The sequence below is a fragment of the Bactrocera neohumeralis genome, chromosome 2, assembly GCF_024586455.1.
Source record: "Bactrocera neohumeralis isolate Rockhampton chromosome 2, APGP_CSIRO_Bneo_wtdbg2-racon-allhic-juicebox.fasta_v2, whole genome shotgun sequence".
NCBI lineage: Eukaryota > Metazoa > Arthropoda > Insecta > Diptera > Tephritidae > Bactrocera > Bactrocera neohumeralis.
The window spans coordinates 32,607,757-32,626,142 of record NC_065919.1 but is presented as its reverse complement, the minus strand read 5'-3'; the positions used below and the strand labels follow the sequence as shown (position 1 = coordinate 32,626,142).

The following is an 18,386-nucleotide window of genomic DNA, read 5'->3' as shown; positions in this document are numbered from 1 at the left end:
TTTTGTAATGCAAAAAGTATTATGTATATGTATAACAGTAATGTGTAGATTTGTTTCACAGCTTTGCCCTGTGTCATTTGCACATATGTATGTACATATGTACATTTGTAAGATTAATAGCGGGATTCTGTAACCAGTCTCTAGTCTTTATTTGAGACATTTTGAAGTAAAGTCTCAATTTGTGACTAGTTACTATTTATTCACTAAACAGTCTCTAGAGTTAGTCTCAAAATATTGCCTCAAATTCGAGACCTGATAGCTAGCCGGACACAAAACTAAAAATAACTCTTGTCTGTCATTTTGATTGTCGTTTTTTTTTATTTTGTAAGCAACTCAAACACGAAAATGTTAAAAATAAATAAATTTTACATGAACTTCGTAAATATTGTGAAACAAAGTGAACATATATTTTTATTTTTATTGATAACTAGCTGACCCCGCAGTCGTTGTCCTGCGTGAAATTATGTGTTTAGAAATGAAAAAGTTGAATTTATCATTTCACTTTTTTTCAATGTATCGCAGCTTGATAAACAACATTTTTTGGTTTCTGTTCCGGTGTACTATAGAAAAGATGATTTTCCAACTCGTGAGCAGGCCACGTACATATATCTGCCCGAGTGAAAAACATAGCATTTCCAAATGTATACCATACACTATGCGACTATCCTTGTGTCTCAAATGCAATTTTTACTGGAAACTGAATACGTTTGAACTGAAATGGCAAATCGTTAGAACTCAGAGGAATTCGTAGAATTAAGCATCCTTTGTATTCGATAGCTGCGTCACAATCAGTCAGGTTCCATTACACAGTTTCGGCGCATGAAGATTGCGAAACATAATAACGACAGATCCAATTTTGAGACGCAAATGATGCGGTGGCATACCAAGCCTGTCCAAAGAATTTGGAAATTCCACTGGATAATTCACGGCGTCGTCTTCATTGTCAAGACGATTGATCGATTTGTATGAGCGCAAGTCTCCCGGAATTTGACTTTAAATCTTCCAGTTTAAGTCAACAACATCGGTATTTTTGGCAGCTGACATTGCGCGTGCACTTAAGGAATTTTAGTTACGATAATTTGTCCAATGTCCGAATATTCGTGATGAGTTCATCTTTGGTGAATTGGTAAAGGGAAGATGGAATTGATATCAAACCACCGGAAGTATCAACCGGAATTTACCCATTTCCAATTCTTAGCGAATACGATGTAAAATGTCTTCGGCAATGTCATTTTTGTTCGTATTCCATAATTGACGCTAATTTGATGGCTGATCATCGCGAAAAGTGTGCGAACTTCATTCCAGTGATTATCATGTTCCAGCAATTGTAATTGTAATTGTATGTATAATATCAAGATATTTCCGAATAGAGCAAGTTCTCGCAAACGGTTCACTGACGAAAGTTGAGAAAAAACTCATAAATGTTAATTTTGTTGCTGGGGGTGTTTTCTCTGTCTGTTCTGTATTCTCTGTGCTGAAATATACTATTTGGTCATTCTCCAAATTAACTGCGAGACGCACAACAGTCGGAAAACGTTCATGAATCGCAAAAGTAAATATCATACAAAGCGCAGTTATTGCAGTTTACGTATCGACCGTATCGTTCAAGATCAGTAACCGCCATGTTGCTTCCTTTGGTGACGTATTTACAAACGTATTTTTATCGATTACACCAAACTGCAATACGCAACATTGACATGACTTTTGAATGTGAATTAGACAACAGTGCCGAATATGGTACGATCCATATGTTGTCGACTTCGATGTGTTGTTAACTTCGATATTAACGCCTCTAAATTGAATGCTAAATGTTCTACCATTGACATCTGGTGAGCGACGCTGATACATTGGATATCCATCATTTCTAGTTTGTGTTTCCGAAAGAAAAGCACCTGGATAGTGTTTCGTACATTTATTGTCAGACATACAAACCGAAGTGGTATTGTGATGTCCGTAAGGTACATGAACCATATTGGTTTCGTATAATTCTGCTTCTATCTCTGGATCAGGAATTACCGCAGAAATGATTTCATCAATTTGATTTGGTGTAACCACCATCCACCATCCAAAGAAGAATATGTGCGTGCGGCAAACCTCTCTTTTGCCACTCAACAGAGTACATCCAGCATCTAACAGCACCACATATACGTTGCTTTAAAATAAAGTTTACAAAACATCGCAACTGTTGTTTGAAAAGTTGTCCTCTGACATCGTGACGATCGCTTGCTGATTGCCCGCGATCCATAATTTCATTCGTATGTCATCGCATCCTGGGAATACTCGGTCATGTGCCATGAGCTGTTAATATACATACATACTTATGTTGATGCCAAAACGAACGCGACCTCTTCGTGGCATCGTAACAAATTTCAATCTGTAATTGAGCACTTTGTGTGAAACACACATAACGTTTTCACGAAATAAATTTCAATATTTTTTTTTTGAATAACCGGAATAAAGAAAGCAAACGACAAATTTGACAATTGAAAAACAAAAGGAAAAAAGTTGAAAAAAAATTTTTGTATGAAAAAAGTTATTTTTTTGGAATTGTCCAACTTTCCGACTTTTCCTCACGAAAAGCATACGGTTTTTTTATTTCTAAACTTTCCTCGATCCACAGCGAACAACCTCTGAAAATTTCATCAAAATTGATTCAGCTGTTCTCGAGCATTAGCGTTACTAACAGCATTCATTCGTGTGTATGGGAAAAAGAAAAGGGCTCTTTTTAGGGGTTTTCCGGCAATTACTTGAATTTTTTTCGCCATAAAAACCATCCTTGAGCCCAAAGAACATTTAAAAAAAAAGAACTGGCAAAATTGGTCCAGGCGTTTTTGAGTTATGCGCCAGCATTTAAAATCATGTTCGTTTTTATTTCCTTTTTAAAATCGTATTTGAAAATTTATTTTCTTCATATTTTTTTTTCGGAAAATTTTCCAGAATTTTCTTAAGTATTCTCCTTGTTTGGGCGGATACCTGTCCGAATTGATGGTAATCACCGAAATCGGTCCAGGCGTTCTCCAGTTATAAGCGTAGTCTTTAACGTCACTTTCTTTTATGTATATAGATTATGTTTTTTGACTATGTTATAGAAAATTTAATATTTGTTATCGACATATTTACTTTCATTCAAGTGTAAAAACATCTCTGAATAATGAAATGTAATAGATTTTGTGACTGTCACTTAATAGCAAAATCGTCTCAAGTCTCAAAAATTGTCTCTAACTCAAAATCTCAAATTTAGAGACTGGAGACTGTATCACAGTACAGAATCGCACAGTAAAATTGGTCTATGTACATAATGTATGTACATATATAGTATAATGTATTGTTTACATTTAATGTACGAATATATAGGCACAGCCCTGTACATTTTAAGCTCAGTACTACTAAGTGAATCTTGCATTTAAATCTGAATACACAATCCTATGTATATACATGTATGTATGTACAAACGTACCCACTTATATATACTATAAGTATCTATACATATGTATGTATGTATATAGTATTTGTGGGTATGCAGTGAAAAGAGAAAGTTCTCCAAATTGTTGCACAATTTAAAATAAATAGGTTGAGCGCACTCACTTATAAACTATTTAAAGATACATATGTATGTATAGTATGTATGTTTATGTGTATACATTTGATCCAGTTGTTAATGAGGGGAATACAAAGAAGAATGCAAATGTACCGAAATGAGAGGCAAAATATGATATGCAAAGGTTGATATGTCGAATTAGACATTTACAAAGATGTTAAAAAGTAATCAAATTTGACAACACCTAAGTTAGGTTTCTTATACCTATCCAATATTATGTGCTTTTAATTACCCACTTTGATACTCTTGCAACATGTTGCTACAAATTATAATTGTTTTGTTCACCTAACGGTAGTTTGTATCATCTAAAACTAAACGACATAGATATATAAATGATCAGGATGACGAGAAGAGTTGAAATCCGCGATAGGCGAAAACATATAAAATGCCATAAGTAAGCACTAAATACTTAAGTTATAGAACTGGCTCAGGGGATCACATTAGTAAATGGCATCTGTGATCTAAAAAATTTGAAAAAATGGGCGTGGCACCACCCTCTAAAATGTTTAATGTGTCCTAAACCAATAAAGCTATTAAAACCTACTAAAAACGCGATAAACAAATAACTAAATTCTCCATAAAATTTTATAACCGAGATGGCATGAGAGGGCGTTATACGAACCTGGGTAAAATTTGATGATGTGGAAGAAATTACATCTATCGGAAGCTGCCAAAATTTGTTCCAACCAAAAGTGTTCAAGCCCTTAGGCAAAGAATATTTGGACCCATTACCTATAATTTTTACCGTAAATATCGGTCCATGTGTGAGATACATAATTGAACTTCAGTGATAATCCCTTCCTGACAATGGTTTGTCTGTGTGCCAAAAATGGGTTTAAACGGGTCAATACTTCCTTACAATACTTAAGCTCCCATATACCTTAACAAAGATTTTCGAACTTCCGAATGAATTTATACCGCACTTATCGGCCAAATGTAAGTTACCTCAATGAAAGTGAAAAAGCGTGTATTCATAACAGTGTTCCTTTGTACCTAATTGATAAAATTGGACGAAAACTTGACATTGCTCCCGATTCAATCTATTTTTCATACGCAAAGATACTATTATCAGGAAAGGATTCTCTCTGAATCTCAATTGTATATCCCATAAATTGACTGATATTTTCGGTCAAAAGTCAACTACAGATACTGGGGTCCACATATTCGGTACCTAGGGGTTTGTTTTTGATTGGATTTGGACAACTTTTAATCACAAAGTTGCGTACTTAACAGGAATTATTAGTGCAAACATTTATCCGGTTATATCAGTTGCTTCTTGATTTGTGTATTGGAAAATGAAAAATCAAATGGAATTTAAAATTCTGCTGTATGAGAAGTAGGCGTGTTATAGTAGGATTTCGTCCATTTTTGAATTTTGACATAGAAATATAAGAAGAATTCCACGTAGTAAATTTCATAGAAGTCGGTCGAACGGGTCCCGAGTTGAGTGATTTCCCCAGAAAGTGGGGGCTGCCACGCCCATCGTCCTAATTTCACACCAGCTCTAATAAAGACATGTTATTACATTTCGGGTGTAAAATTTAACGTATTTGTCGTATTTAATTACTGATTTATTGCGCTCTTAGTAGTTTTTAACAGTACCGTTTTATGGGGAGTAAGAGGCGTTACCAACCGATTTCATCCATTTCTAATCTGTTGTTAGGAGTTCTTATAATATTTGTCTTGGGCAAATTTGGTTGTTGTGAAATCATTGGTTTATGTGACATGTACCTTGAACATTTTACACGGCCGTGCCACTTTTTCAAAAATATTTGGCCACCGGTGCTTCTTGCTACTGGGATCCCCTGTACAAAATTAGAGTTTTATATTGTAATTTTATGCTTACTTACGGCACTTCGACTAATGGCGTTTTGTGGGCGTGGAAATGGTCCGATTACGCCCATCTGCGAACACGTAGTTTTTATTCACTAAGGAACGCGCAGACCAAGTTTCATAAAGGTATCTCAATTTTTGCTCAACAGCTTGCATGGACGGACGAACCGACAGACAGACAGTCACTCGGATTTTAAGTCGCCTCTTCATCCTGATCATTTATATAACCCTATATCTATCTCGATTAGATTTAGGTGATACGTAGAACGGTTAGGTAACAAAACTATTGTACTCTGTAGCAACGTATTGGCATTGTTCAGATGTTGAAAAAGCCTTTCAGTTTATTTTAATATCTACAAAGTGCGTTCCAAAGTAAACAGGACTTTTTGAATCTTTGCCATCTATATGTCGACTGGTGCGATAGAATCTGCTATCTTTATCGATTCCAAAGTAAACAGGACTTTTTGAATCTTTGCCATCTATATGTCGACTGGTGCGATAGAATCTGCTATCTTTATCGATTCTCCAGTGAGAATTTCATGACATTTCATTGATTGGAAGTGAAGTTATTGCGTTTTAAGTGTCAGGACGTTTGTGTTGTCGGTGCGAAAATGAGCTTCGAACAAAGAGCTAACATTACATTTTGTTTTAAAATTGGTAAAACTTTTACCGAAACGTTTCAGAGTGCACGAGTGGTTTCAACGTTTTCAAAGTGGTTGTGAGGACATAAATGACGATCAACATGTGGGCCAATCAAAATCCGTGATCACCGGAAATTCTATCGAACGTGAATTTATCAAAAATCAGCCGAAATCATCAATGAAATTCATGGAAATGAATTGAACATCTCCAAAACATCGATTTATCGCATTTTCACCCAACATTTGGGCTTACGAAAGGTGTGTGGACAGTTTGTTCCGCACAAATTGACTGACGACCAAAAATTGCTCAGAATCCAACATTCGAACGACATCATTGTGACCGATTATTTGACCAAAAATAAACTTTTTAACCGTTAACCACTCCCCGTATTCACCTCATATGGCACCATGCGACTTCTTCCTTTTCGGAAAAATGCATTTGCCCATAAAAGGAAAGCGTTATGCAGACGTAGAGGCCGTTCAAAGGCTTGTATCGGCATACTGGCGGCCATACCGGCCAACGAGCTAAAACACTCGTTCGACATGCTTTTGGACCGTGCAAAAAGCTGTATTGAAGCAGAAGGATACTATTTTGAATAAAATAAATTGATTTTGCCGAAAAATTCATTTGTTTGTTTTTTTCCTGTTTTCTTTGGAACGCACCTTGTAGAATGGTTATGTGTATATAGGACATGTATGTAACATAAGACACATTTTTATAACCTTAGATATCGATTATATCACATATCGATTATTACACATACTTAAACAAATCTGTTGAAAAACAATCAAAGCAATGGCTTAAGATTTTTTTCAGTTTTATCTACATTTTTTTCTTGGCTTGAGTTATGTGGTTAAGTTTGAGTTGAAACTGTGTGGAAAACTTTTCTATATTTTCTAATAAAAATAGTGGAACTAAAATTAGAATTTGATATATAGTATGTATAAACATACTTTATACAATATTTATGAATAAATTCAAATTCATTTATATTCATAAACAAACTCGAACTGCAGTAAATTTAAAAAGCCAGTAGATGTAAACTCATTAATAATTTACTTACGCGTATTCCTCGTTTAGGTAAAACCTAGCGTACTGACATAGAAAAGCATTGTAATCGATGTTTATTAAAAAAGGAAAATGTTATGGTTAAAAATTGGTACTGAGTGTTATAAAATTATAGAATATTATTTAATAATACTATGCTTTATACTATTCTCGTCTTCTGCTATTGCATATCTCTGCAGCTCGAATTATATTCTCCAGGAGTAGATTGAAAAAGTCGCACTATAGGGAGTTGCCTTGTCTGAAACCTCATTGTGTATCAAACGGCTTGGAGGGGTCCTTCCCGTTCCTGAATGAGCTTTTGGTATTGTTCAACGTCAGCATACACATTCGTATTAGTTTTGCGGTAATACCAAATTCAGACATAGCGACATAAAGGCAGCTCCTTTTCGTGCTGTCGAAAGCAGCTTTGAAATTGATGAAGAGGTGGTGTGTGTCGTTTCTCCTTTCACGGGTCTTTTCCAAAATTTGACGCATTATGAATATCTGATCAGTTGTTGATTTTCCAGGTCTAAAGCCACACTCATAAGGTCCAATCAGTTTTTTGACGGTGAACTTTGATCTTTCACACAGTACCCTCGATGTTGAGGAGGATTATCCCGCGGAAGTTGGTGCAGATTGTGGGGTCCTTCCTTTTGTGGATCGGGCAGAGCACACTTAATTTCCAATCGTTGGGCATGCTTTCATCCGACCATATTCTTCAAACAGTTCTTCGCCGTCGTATTTGAATAGCTCGGCTGGCAATCCATCGGCTCCCGTCGCTTTTTCTTCTTCAGACGGGTAATTGCTATTAAAATTTTTTCTATTTGCAAGAGTATACTCAAGATGCATAATCATACTCGATTTTATGGCCGCTTAAAACCAAAAAAGATCAGGTGTTCGGTAACAGTACAGTGTTTTATAGACTCTATTGAGTGGCAAAAACGCGGGCTGCCGCATATTATTTTATTAGTCTGACTAAAAGAGAACGACGAAGAAAAAAAAACTGAAAGCGTAATCCTCGGACTATGCGGCGTACTAAACCATACGGTCCCTTTGCATAACGGAAATAAAATATCCCAAGAAATATCCATACGCGCTCTTAAAATACGAGACGTCCCAGGAAGGCGACCTATTGTTAAAATTAATCTGAGACCAACGCGGAAAACGTATCCCTAGACAAAAGCTGGGTGGTTCAATATTCACTGGTGCTTTGCAAAGTTTTTAACGCTCACGTAAATGTGGAATTCTGCAGCGCGGTCCAGGCTATCAAATATATATGTATATTGAAATACAAAAATAAAGACAATGACTAGACCAGACCAGACCATTTTTACCGTAAGACAGGAAAGTAACGCTTCGATTGACCCAAAGGATGTGCCGATTTGTAAGTAGTAACAAACCGGGAGGGAGAATCCTTGGTTTACGTTACATGAAAAGCTGTGACCCATGGCGAGCGCGTGTGTTTTACAGAGGCAAACCTGCGAGATTGAGTTGCGATCCCGCCTTTTACTACCATCACCGCATTTTTCCGTCTGTGCCAGAAGATGAGTTTGCGACGAACATGTGAGGTGATGGTTCAAAAACGACGACTCTTCAATGTTGCCACGTTTTGTTTTGCATAATTTAGCTTAATTTTAGCTTAGCTTTTTTTGTTCAAAAGACAAATGGACGTACATATTTTTTTTTTGTGTTTTGTATTTTTAAAACTTAAGACTTAAAATTAATTATACGAATTTTTATAAAACAAAAGTTAATGTTTTGTAAACGTTTTTTGAAGTGAAACAAAATTTTTCACTAAGAAAGAATCATAATACTATTGCCCATTTTATTTACTGAGTTTTCGAACGTTTAATATTATTTGCGAGAATACTGGACTCATATTGAGAAGCTTCTGACCAGCGTTTTCTGTGCTCGTGTCATTCACTTGCATGGGCTTGTCGGCGAATTGTAATTCAATTACAATTAATGTATGGCCATATTGTCATTCGTTGTTTTATTTCACCGGTGTTTTTGTACTCCCTTTGTTATAACACATAGTCGCTGAATTCATTCATATATGTACATATGTACGTATAATTGGTCGTTGCATTGTGTTTTAAGAGCAAAGAGCGACAATTGATTAACCTCGATTCAATTTCCGTTTAAGAATGTAATGCTTTTTTGCAGAAAGCAAATCACATTAATGTCTCTTAATTTTTTAAGTGTAATTCAATTATGAATATAAATTGAGTGTTCCTCTTTACTAGATCTAGTCTAGCGAAATATATAGTATGTACTACATACGTACTGCACACAAGAAAATACAAACATTATTTTGATATTCAAGGGGAATTCACACTTAATAAGTTATATTAACTGCCCTATTCTGAGAAAACCTCACAACTGATTTGTGAAGAAAAATTTTGTGAGGTTTGTTGTGAGGTTTATTTTGTGAGGTTATTTTTGCTCAAACCTCACAAGAAAAAAACACATAAAACTGACCACATGAAGAAAAAACACTTTGCTATGAACCAGCTGTTTTAAAAAACAAACAAGTCAAAATAAAAAAATGGACAACCAAGAAAAGTGAGTAATTTTGCCAATATATTAAATTTGTTGCATATACATATAATAATTTCACTTATTTTCAGGATTTCAAAAAGTGAAAGAACCAGGTGCCGCAGCACTTACAATATCAGCATTAGAAAATATTATTTAAACATTAAGATATTTTTATTTGCACATACATATATGTATTAAATACATACGTATTTGCAAATAAAATCTTATCCAAATTATTTAAACATAAATATGTATATGTCCTTTTATTCATTCCTAGAAGGAAGTAAAATGTACAAAGACCGTAAGTTACATATTTATTGTAATAGACACATACTTATATTTATAGTAGATAACGCAATAACAATATTTTTGGCATCTTTGGAAATTATTGCGTAGATTTATTGTTGTACTTATAAAAACTTCATCAACCGAGTAAGTTTTTCATCAGTAAAAAAAGATACTTTCATCGGCGTTGACCTACCAGTGCTACCAATTTCTCTTTTTTCTGTCATCTACTATATATTTGAGAAATCCGATTAATAGTGCGGTAAACAAAAATAAACTAAGTATTAAGTTTTTTAGGATGCGATTTTTCCACACAAAAATATGTAAAACAATCACCACAATACGACTTCTTCTTTACTGGGGTGACACCGCTTATGAGTTTTTAGCCCGTTGTTAACTCGGCTATAATCGCGTAAGCGGTGTCTACGCCAATAAAGAATAAGAAGTGTTTTCGTCAATTCGGACGACATGATCTAGCTAGCGTAGCCACTGTCTTTTAATTCACTGAACTAAAGGACATTTTATATCCTCGCAACTTGCAAGGATCAAAGCTGGGAAAATACCTTCGGTGGCATAACTTTATATTAACCCATTAAGGACAGAACGCTTAAAATTTACGTAAAATATTGAAATACTAATTTTGAGCTGCTAAATTAAAATCCGAAAAGAAAAAATCTAAATGTTCACAGGGGGCGTGCCAGGAGCCTGTGACGTATACGTCACGTTGGTCCTCATACTTTTTTATTTTGTATTTTACATTTCACTTAAATTAAAAAGGAACATTCATATTTCGAGATAAAGTAAGGAAGAGTAAAAAAGATTAGTTAATATTTATAAAATGATAGCGTTTGAAGCATTTAGTACACAGGCCCACATTGCATTTTCCACACATCGTTATGCACACTGTATTGCAATTATGACCTTGGCAACGTCGACGTTGATTACAAGGAGCTACCTCCACAAAGTGATCGATGCCATCGTATCTTTCGTTCGCACATTCAGCTTCACTTTTCGGTCTTCGAAAACCTCCAGGTGGCTTTCTAACGCCAAGACTACCACAATAGTGTCTGGAAATTGCTCGACGAAAATCAATTTGGGTCATGCCTGAACCGCTTTTCCGATGCAGAATCCAAGCATTTTGAATTGAAACGTCTATAAGCCACGTAAATATAGACTACCACCATTTTTACCCCTAGTGGCAATTCTGTAAGCATTTACGTTCTGATCCATTCGATCTGTACCTCCCATTGAAGCATTGTACATGGCTACCGCATATGGCCGTGAGACGTCGATTTTTCGGCGTTGTTCTCATGAATATCGACAGACCTCGTACACATGATTTTTCCGTAAATCGTTGAAACTACAGTAACAACAGAGTTGCCAGTCCATTTGGTTATGTATATTTTTGCACCTTCCAGTTTTTGCTCTCTATGTGTCCACTTTGTTTCTTTTTTAGAGCCTTTTTATGAGGCAAAGGGCAAGACCTGGGAATCATAATTTCTCGCATCGTTCCAGTGCCATCGTAGCCCCGCTCTTTCAAACTGAAGTAGATAAATTTTCAATATATATGCAATGGGGTAATTGCCTTTTTTCGTCATTTAGATCATCAAGCACGGAAAACAATGGCGCATGGTTCTTTCCGTACATTTTCGGATATTCTTCTGCTATACGTGGATTAATGCCTTGGTACATCTCAAAATTTACAAGGTATCTTTGGGGCGTATTGAGACACCACATCTCCCTAATAAACTGCTTACAACCGTGTCGACCGTAATACTTTACCATAGACTTGCTTTTTCACTGCATCAGTAATTGGACGGATTTTCCAAATTTTGTCCCCCCCGATCTTCCAAGCTGTTATCTTTGAAGTGCATATAACGAAAAATGATTTCGAACCTATTGCGTCGCATGCTTTCGCTAACCATAGAGCACAGCATATCTGAATCTTCGCACCAGTAGTCACTTTTTTTTGGTCGAGATGTATACCCAGTGACAATCATAATACCAATAAACACCTTCATCTTATATATGGTAATGTTGGGATTTTGACCTTCTACTTGAACCGAGTAAGCATTGGATTCATCATATAAAATCTGTAGGACCTCATCATCAACAAACTTTTCAAATTGCTGATGTGGAAAAAGCCCGCTACAATCTGTGTAATTTGGCTCAGGGAAAAAAGGTTTTGATCAGGAGTTTTGTTAGACGTACGCATAGTTGGTTCTTACTTCAGAATTTCTGGTGGTCTTTGAATTGAGGAAGATGGAGGTTCTGTCAATAAATTTGTTCCAATGTTTTGAAACGAATTTTGAAAAACATCTTCAATTAAATTGGCAAAGACTAAAGGAAAGTTCCTCATCTGTACAGACAGCAAATCGTGTATGTCTGCAATAACGTCTCCTTCCAATCGCAATCCCATAATAGAAGTTATCAGAAACGCGGTCATTGGTGCCCCTCAGAAAATCCAAGTAATGTGGATCCCTGGCCATGCTGGTATTACAGGCAACCACTTTGCAGACCTCGCTGCGAAAAATGTAGCCAGGACTCCTGCCTTAACATACTACGTCTCATCCAAGCAAGACATTCTTATCCTTATTAAGCACAAAAGGCATCAAAAAAACGCAAGCGAATGGAAAACATTTAAACATCACTACGCGGTCATAAACCCAGCCAGAAATCGTATAATCTACTCGTCAACAGTTCCAACTAGCGCAATGAAGACATATACTCGATTAAGGATTGGACACACTATCATAACACACGCCCACTTACTATCGGGTAAAAGCCCATCCATTTGCCCCCTTTGCGATGACACCGCTATTATCAAACACTTACTCACACTCTGTCCGATGCTTCACCCAACAGCCCACAACTCTGGCAACATTGATCTCATAAAACTACTAAGTGAACCTTCAGAAAAAAACGTGATGATTGTATATAGATTCTTAAAAACCAACGATTTGTTAAAATATATTTAAGCAACTTACATCTTTATTAACCCTTAGCAATTAGAATTTTTCACCTAGTTATAATTACAAGACGGCTGAAGGCCTCGTAGCCAGTGCTGCGTTTATGTATTTATATAATAAAACTCTTTTTGTTATATGAATTATTATAAATAAATAAAATAAATAAATTGGCAATATCGTCATCCGTGTAGTTTAGTGCATCATCTACAGGTATGTCATCGTCGTTGGTAGTACACACTAATTCACATGGCGCTTGCAACTGCTTCTTGCTTAAATTTTCGATGGTGCCGCCGCAGTCTTCTTCACCTGGATCTTCATCGGACACCTGACCTTCATCGGGCGGCTCTAGGTACACTTTATCAATATCTTCATCGTCACTCTGTAAACTCTCTAGGTAATCTAGCATTTCATCCGTATTTTCGAAGTATCTAATAATATAAACAAATCAATATATGTATGTACTACCAGGGTATTTGGACCAACGTAACGTGTACGTCACACCAATAAAAAACTTAACCAGACACTAGTAAAACATAATAACTTGTAAGTTTTTATTTCGCACTATTTGTCTACACATATTTTTAGTAATACTACATACATTATTTTTTTTTTAGTTGCACGCAAGTAAAAAATATATATATACTTACTTTTTGGCCTTTGCCCTTCTCGACATTTTTCTTGTTTTCGATATACACACAAAACCAAACTAACGCCAAAGTATCTATTCACAAGCAAAACTTAACTGCAACTGACGCAAACTTGATCGTACCGCTTAAGAAGAGATTATGTTGCATTTTAAATTTAATTAGCATTAGCCATTTTTTTACGGCAAATAAAGAAGGGCTATGCTGTCGTGACGTCTACGTCACATTGGTCCTGAATGGGTTAAAAAATGTTGCGAATGAATTTAACATTCATTATTCGACAAAATCATGAATGAATTTTATCTATTTTTGCGGCTCTATTCCCGTTGTCGTTTTAAAACGAAATAAGAATGACTATTTGGCATTCCTGTCGACGTTTTCGTCATTTATAGAAAATAAATTCGTGTTTTAGTGTCAGAATTTAAAAAAATCCTGAGTGTGTCAAAGGGTTAAGAAAGGGGATAAAACCATTTAATTTTAATATTTTTTGAAGGGATATTTCGAAAAACCTTAATAAAATACATAGGTGCATGCTTGGACGTAGATAATTAACATAAAATAAATAAAATTTGTAAAAATATATTTTTATACATATCTATATCTATCTAAGGGTTTTAACATTTATGTATCTTTATATTTAAGGCATGGAGGAACTTAAAATTCAAAATAAAAAGAAATGGTACACAACATATCCGAAGATAAAGCAACAGTAGGAGTAGTTATTATTATTGCCTTATTATATATACATATGTAAATTCACAAAATGGTTAAAATATTTTCTGCAAAAAACAAACAAAGGCAATACTTGTAACTTGGAGATGTGAAAATAATGCAGTTTACGTGGGGAGAGGGCGTGGTTACCATCCGATTACACCTATTGTCACGTTGTCGCAAAAGCTGTCCAAATGATTTGTGTTACGATATAGCTTGAATGGTTTGGGAGATATAAGCATTAAATCTATTAGGAGGCGGGACCACGCTCACTTTTAAAAAATTTCAAATCAAAGATTTTTGCAATTCGTTGTACCAAAAAACAGTTTTGTATCTTAATTTTCGACTTATGTAGGTATAGCAAATTATAGGTTTTCGATTTATGACGTTTGTGGGCGTGGCGGTGGTTCCATTACGACTATCTACGAACTCGTTCTTCCTTTTTTTGCCAAGGAAGAGGTGTAACAATTTGATCATTGCATTACATTGCAATATTTCAATTTTTACTCAAATCACGCTTTACACTTTACTCGCGTTACAAACGGGCGGACGCACAGACAGTCATCCGGATTTCAAATCCGCCGCGACTGTATTGTGGATTCGGTAGAGAGCGTTCATAGCTAACGAATGAGCGTCTGATCAGTTGTCTCCGAGCACTTGGAGAGTCAGGACAAACATTTTCGCGCGACGTGTTTCTGTGAGTGGAGCAAGCCCGTTAGAGGAGAGGTACGCGATTAAATTCTGTGGTAAACTCGGTAGATGTACGTGCGCTCCGAGGCCCTAACATCGACTCGGACTACTATCTTGTTGCAGCCAAGATGCAAAAAACGCACGCCAACAAACACAAGGAAGGTTCGACATCGGGAAGCTGCAATCACAACAGACAGCCGAACGATTTGCTACTCGGCTTGCACTCCTGCTCTCTGAGAGCACTCGTCAACAACTCGGTATAAGGGAACTGTGGGACGGCATCTCAAACTCCTTACGTACAGCTACAACCGAAACCATTGGTTTTCGGAAAGTACAAAAGAACAGCTGGTACGACGAAGAGTGCCGTGTCGCAGCGGAGAGAAAACAGGCTGCCTACCTCGCAACGTTACGATCGACCACAACACGTGCGGGATGGGATAGATACTGAGATTTGAAGAGGGAAGCGAGACGCATTTGCAGACAGAAAAGGAAAGAGGCCGAAATGCGTGAGTACGAAGAGCTTTACAAGCTGCTCGAAAATTCTAAGAAAAAATGCGGCGGCTTACAGAAGGTTTCAAGACCGGAGCATACTCTTGTAGAACCCCCAAAGGTAATCTAGTCACCGATGCCCAGAGTATACTTAAATTATGGAGGGAACAATCGACGACGATGGAGCCGACGTTCCATTGCTCGACCATGAAGAAGTTCGAATAGCAATTACCCCCTTGAAGAACAACAAAGCGGCGGGGGCCGATGGATTGCCGGCCGAGCTATTCAAACACGGCAGCGAAGAACTGATAGGGAGCATGCATCAGCTTCTTTGTAAAATATGGTCGGACGAAAGCATGCCCAACGATTGGAATTTAAGTGTGCCACAATCTGCGCCAACTACCGTGGGATAACCCTCCTCAACATCGCATATAAGGTAATATCGAGCGTATTGTGTGAAAGATTAAAGCCTAACGTCAACAAACTGATTGGACGTTTTCAGTGTGGCTTTCATCTTCAATCTTGGAAAAGACCCGTGAAAAGAGAATCGACACACACCACTTCTACGTCGATTTCAAAGCTGCATTTGACGGCACGAAAAGAAGCAGCCTTTTTGCCACGATGTCTGAATTTGGTATCCCCGCAAAACTAATATGGCTGTGTAGACTGACGTTGCGCAACACCAAAAGGTCCGTCAGGATCGGGAAGGACCTTTCCGAGCCGTTCGATACCAAACGAGGTTTCAGACAAGGCGACTCCCTATCGTGCGACTTCTTTAACCTGCTTCTGGAGAAAATAGTTCGAGCTGCAGAACTAAATAGAGAAGGTACCATCTTCTGTAAGAGTGTACAGCTGCTGGCGGATGGACGAAAACACTCCAGCTCTGAAAGTATTCGACGCAGTACCCGCCGGGGGAAGCAGAGGAAAAGGAAGACCTCCACTCCGTTGGAAGGACCAAGTGGAGAAGGACCTGGTTTCACTTGGAATATCCAGTTGGCGCCACGTAGCGAAAAGAAGAAACGACTGACGCGCTGTTGTTAACTCGGCTATAATCGCGTAAGTGGTGTCTACGCAAATTAAGAAGAAGAAGCAGCTCGGTAAATCTGCGACTTAGACGTTCGATATGATTAAGCAGGCTTATCCACATAATGCTTTAGCAAGAAGAGGTGTGTTTCGGTGGCACTAGGCCTTTCTGGATGGCCGGGAAGAGGTCGTTGATGAAAACCGTGCTGGGAAACCTGTGATTTCGATAAACTTCGATAACGTGTCTCGTGTGCGCAAAGATTTGAACTCAGACCGTCGACTAAGAATTCATTTAATTGCCCAGATGTTAAATTTATCAAAAGCTGTAGTTCATGACATTATGACGGAGTACTTGAACATACGCAAGGTCTGCGCAAAGATGGCTGCCAATTGGAAGTTGCACCACAATAACGGCACGGCTCACCGCCATTCTTGTGAACAGCTATCCAACCAAGACCGGCATCCCAACGCTCTCACAGCCTCCCTACAGATCAGATGTGGCTCCCCCGAACTTTTTTTGTTTCCTTGGCTGAAAAGACCGATGAAAGGCAAGCAATTTGAGACGATAGAGGGGATCCAAGCAGCATGCACCTCAGCTCTCAAGGCTATTCCGTAGAATGCCTTCCGTGACGCCTGCAAGCAGCGCTGTATCGATGCAGAAGGAGTCTATTTTGAAAGTTTTTTTTAAATCGACTCAGTCCTATTCCTTTCCGGACAAACCCTGTAGCAGCCGTAGCTGAGAGTATACAAGAAGACCCGGCCTGAAGTATAAAACAAGATGGCATATTTTTCTTCGAGATCTTAAATTGAAAGATCCCAAATTTTAAGCCAAATTTTGTTCAATTATGAGGCCCTTTTATGCGAACAAGCTGAGTTGCCGCATTTGGAACGAAGAGCAAGCTGAAGAGATTCAAGAGATAGCAAGGGGTGATTGGATTAGAGTGAAAATTTATCCCAGGAATAATGAGTGACTTATAGAATTTTGTTTTTGTTCGTCGAGAGAGGACTTTACTTCACAATTGCCTACTTAGTCCGAAGTAGCGCCTGTTGGCAAGAGATTAGTGGTCATTGGATTAGATTGAAAATTTATCCTGCCTGAAATAAACAGTAAAATAATAATTATTACATGTTCATGAATTTTACTATAATTTCCGACAGTAGAAGTAATATCGCTTTTAATAGTTTCAAAAAAGATAATTTTTTAGAATTTTACAATAATGTATGCACGTATTTGCCTACCTATCTTCAATGATAAACTTATACGTTTATGAAATATTCTACAAATAATATATTCAAAAAGAATACATATGTATTTTGCCCAACAATTAAATAGCTATTATAATTTACATAAACTTTAATTATTTTCAGATGCTGCAGTTAATAACACCTCACCATGTGAAAATAAAATTCAAAAGGATTTGGAGCCCATCGATTGCATAGAGAAGTAAGCATATACATAAATATGTATACAACAGTTATATAAATAGGTCTTGAATGCTGAATAAGCTCAACAATACCTCATATTTAATATGATTTATTCGTATAATATCTCTTAAATTATTTTTCAACGATATATCTTTATATATAAAAATAACGTGTCACGTTGTTTGTCCTAAACTACTAAACCGATTCTAGATATACAGTGAAATAAAAAATTATAAAAATACAGTGAAAGCTCTATTAAATGCTCTATTAAGCGGACATCTCCTTTATCTATGCACATTGTTGATGTTTTTTGAGTATAATCTATAAACGGACAACTCTATTAACTGGACAGAATGGCTGATAACCAGACATTGAGAAAGAAGCCTTAAATTCGTTATTTTTTCCAATGAAATTAATTTGTATGAACATATTCAAAATTAAACCTTGGATTCTTATACCGACAAAACCTTACCTTTATTCGTAAATAAA

At 36.8% G+C, this 18,386-nt stretch overlaps 2 protein-coding genes across 8 annotated transcripts in view; one reads left to right on the top strand and one right to left on the bottom strand.

Moving 5' to 3' along the window:
* LOC126763204 (tight junction protein ZO-1) overlaps window positions 1-18,386 on the top strand; it is a 74,774-nt gene that overhangs the window by 7,510 nt on the left and 48,878 nt on the right. For all 7 annotated transcript variants that reach the window (XM_050480528.1, XM_050480520.1, XM_050480512.1 and 4 more), the window contains exon 2: window positions 17,841-17,916. In XM_050480528.1, the coding sequence (XP_050336485.1) occupies window positions 17,841-17,916 (76 nt within the window). The remainder of the gene's footprint in view (window positions 1-17,840; window positions 17,917-18,386) is intronic.
* LOC126764418 (uncharacterized) lies at window positions 12,991-13,662 on the bottom strand. The gene is made up of 2 exons (XM_050482106.1): window positions 13,563-13,662; window positions 12,991-13,343 (listed from the first exon to the last, which is right to left on the bottom strand). Exons 1-2 carry the CDS (start codon window positions 13,586-13,588, stop codon window positions 13,025-13,027), a joined length of 345 nt encoding a protein of 114 aa, XP_050338063.1. The 5' UTR covers window positions 13,589-13,662; the 3' UTR covers window positions 12,991-13,024.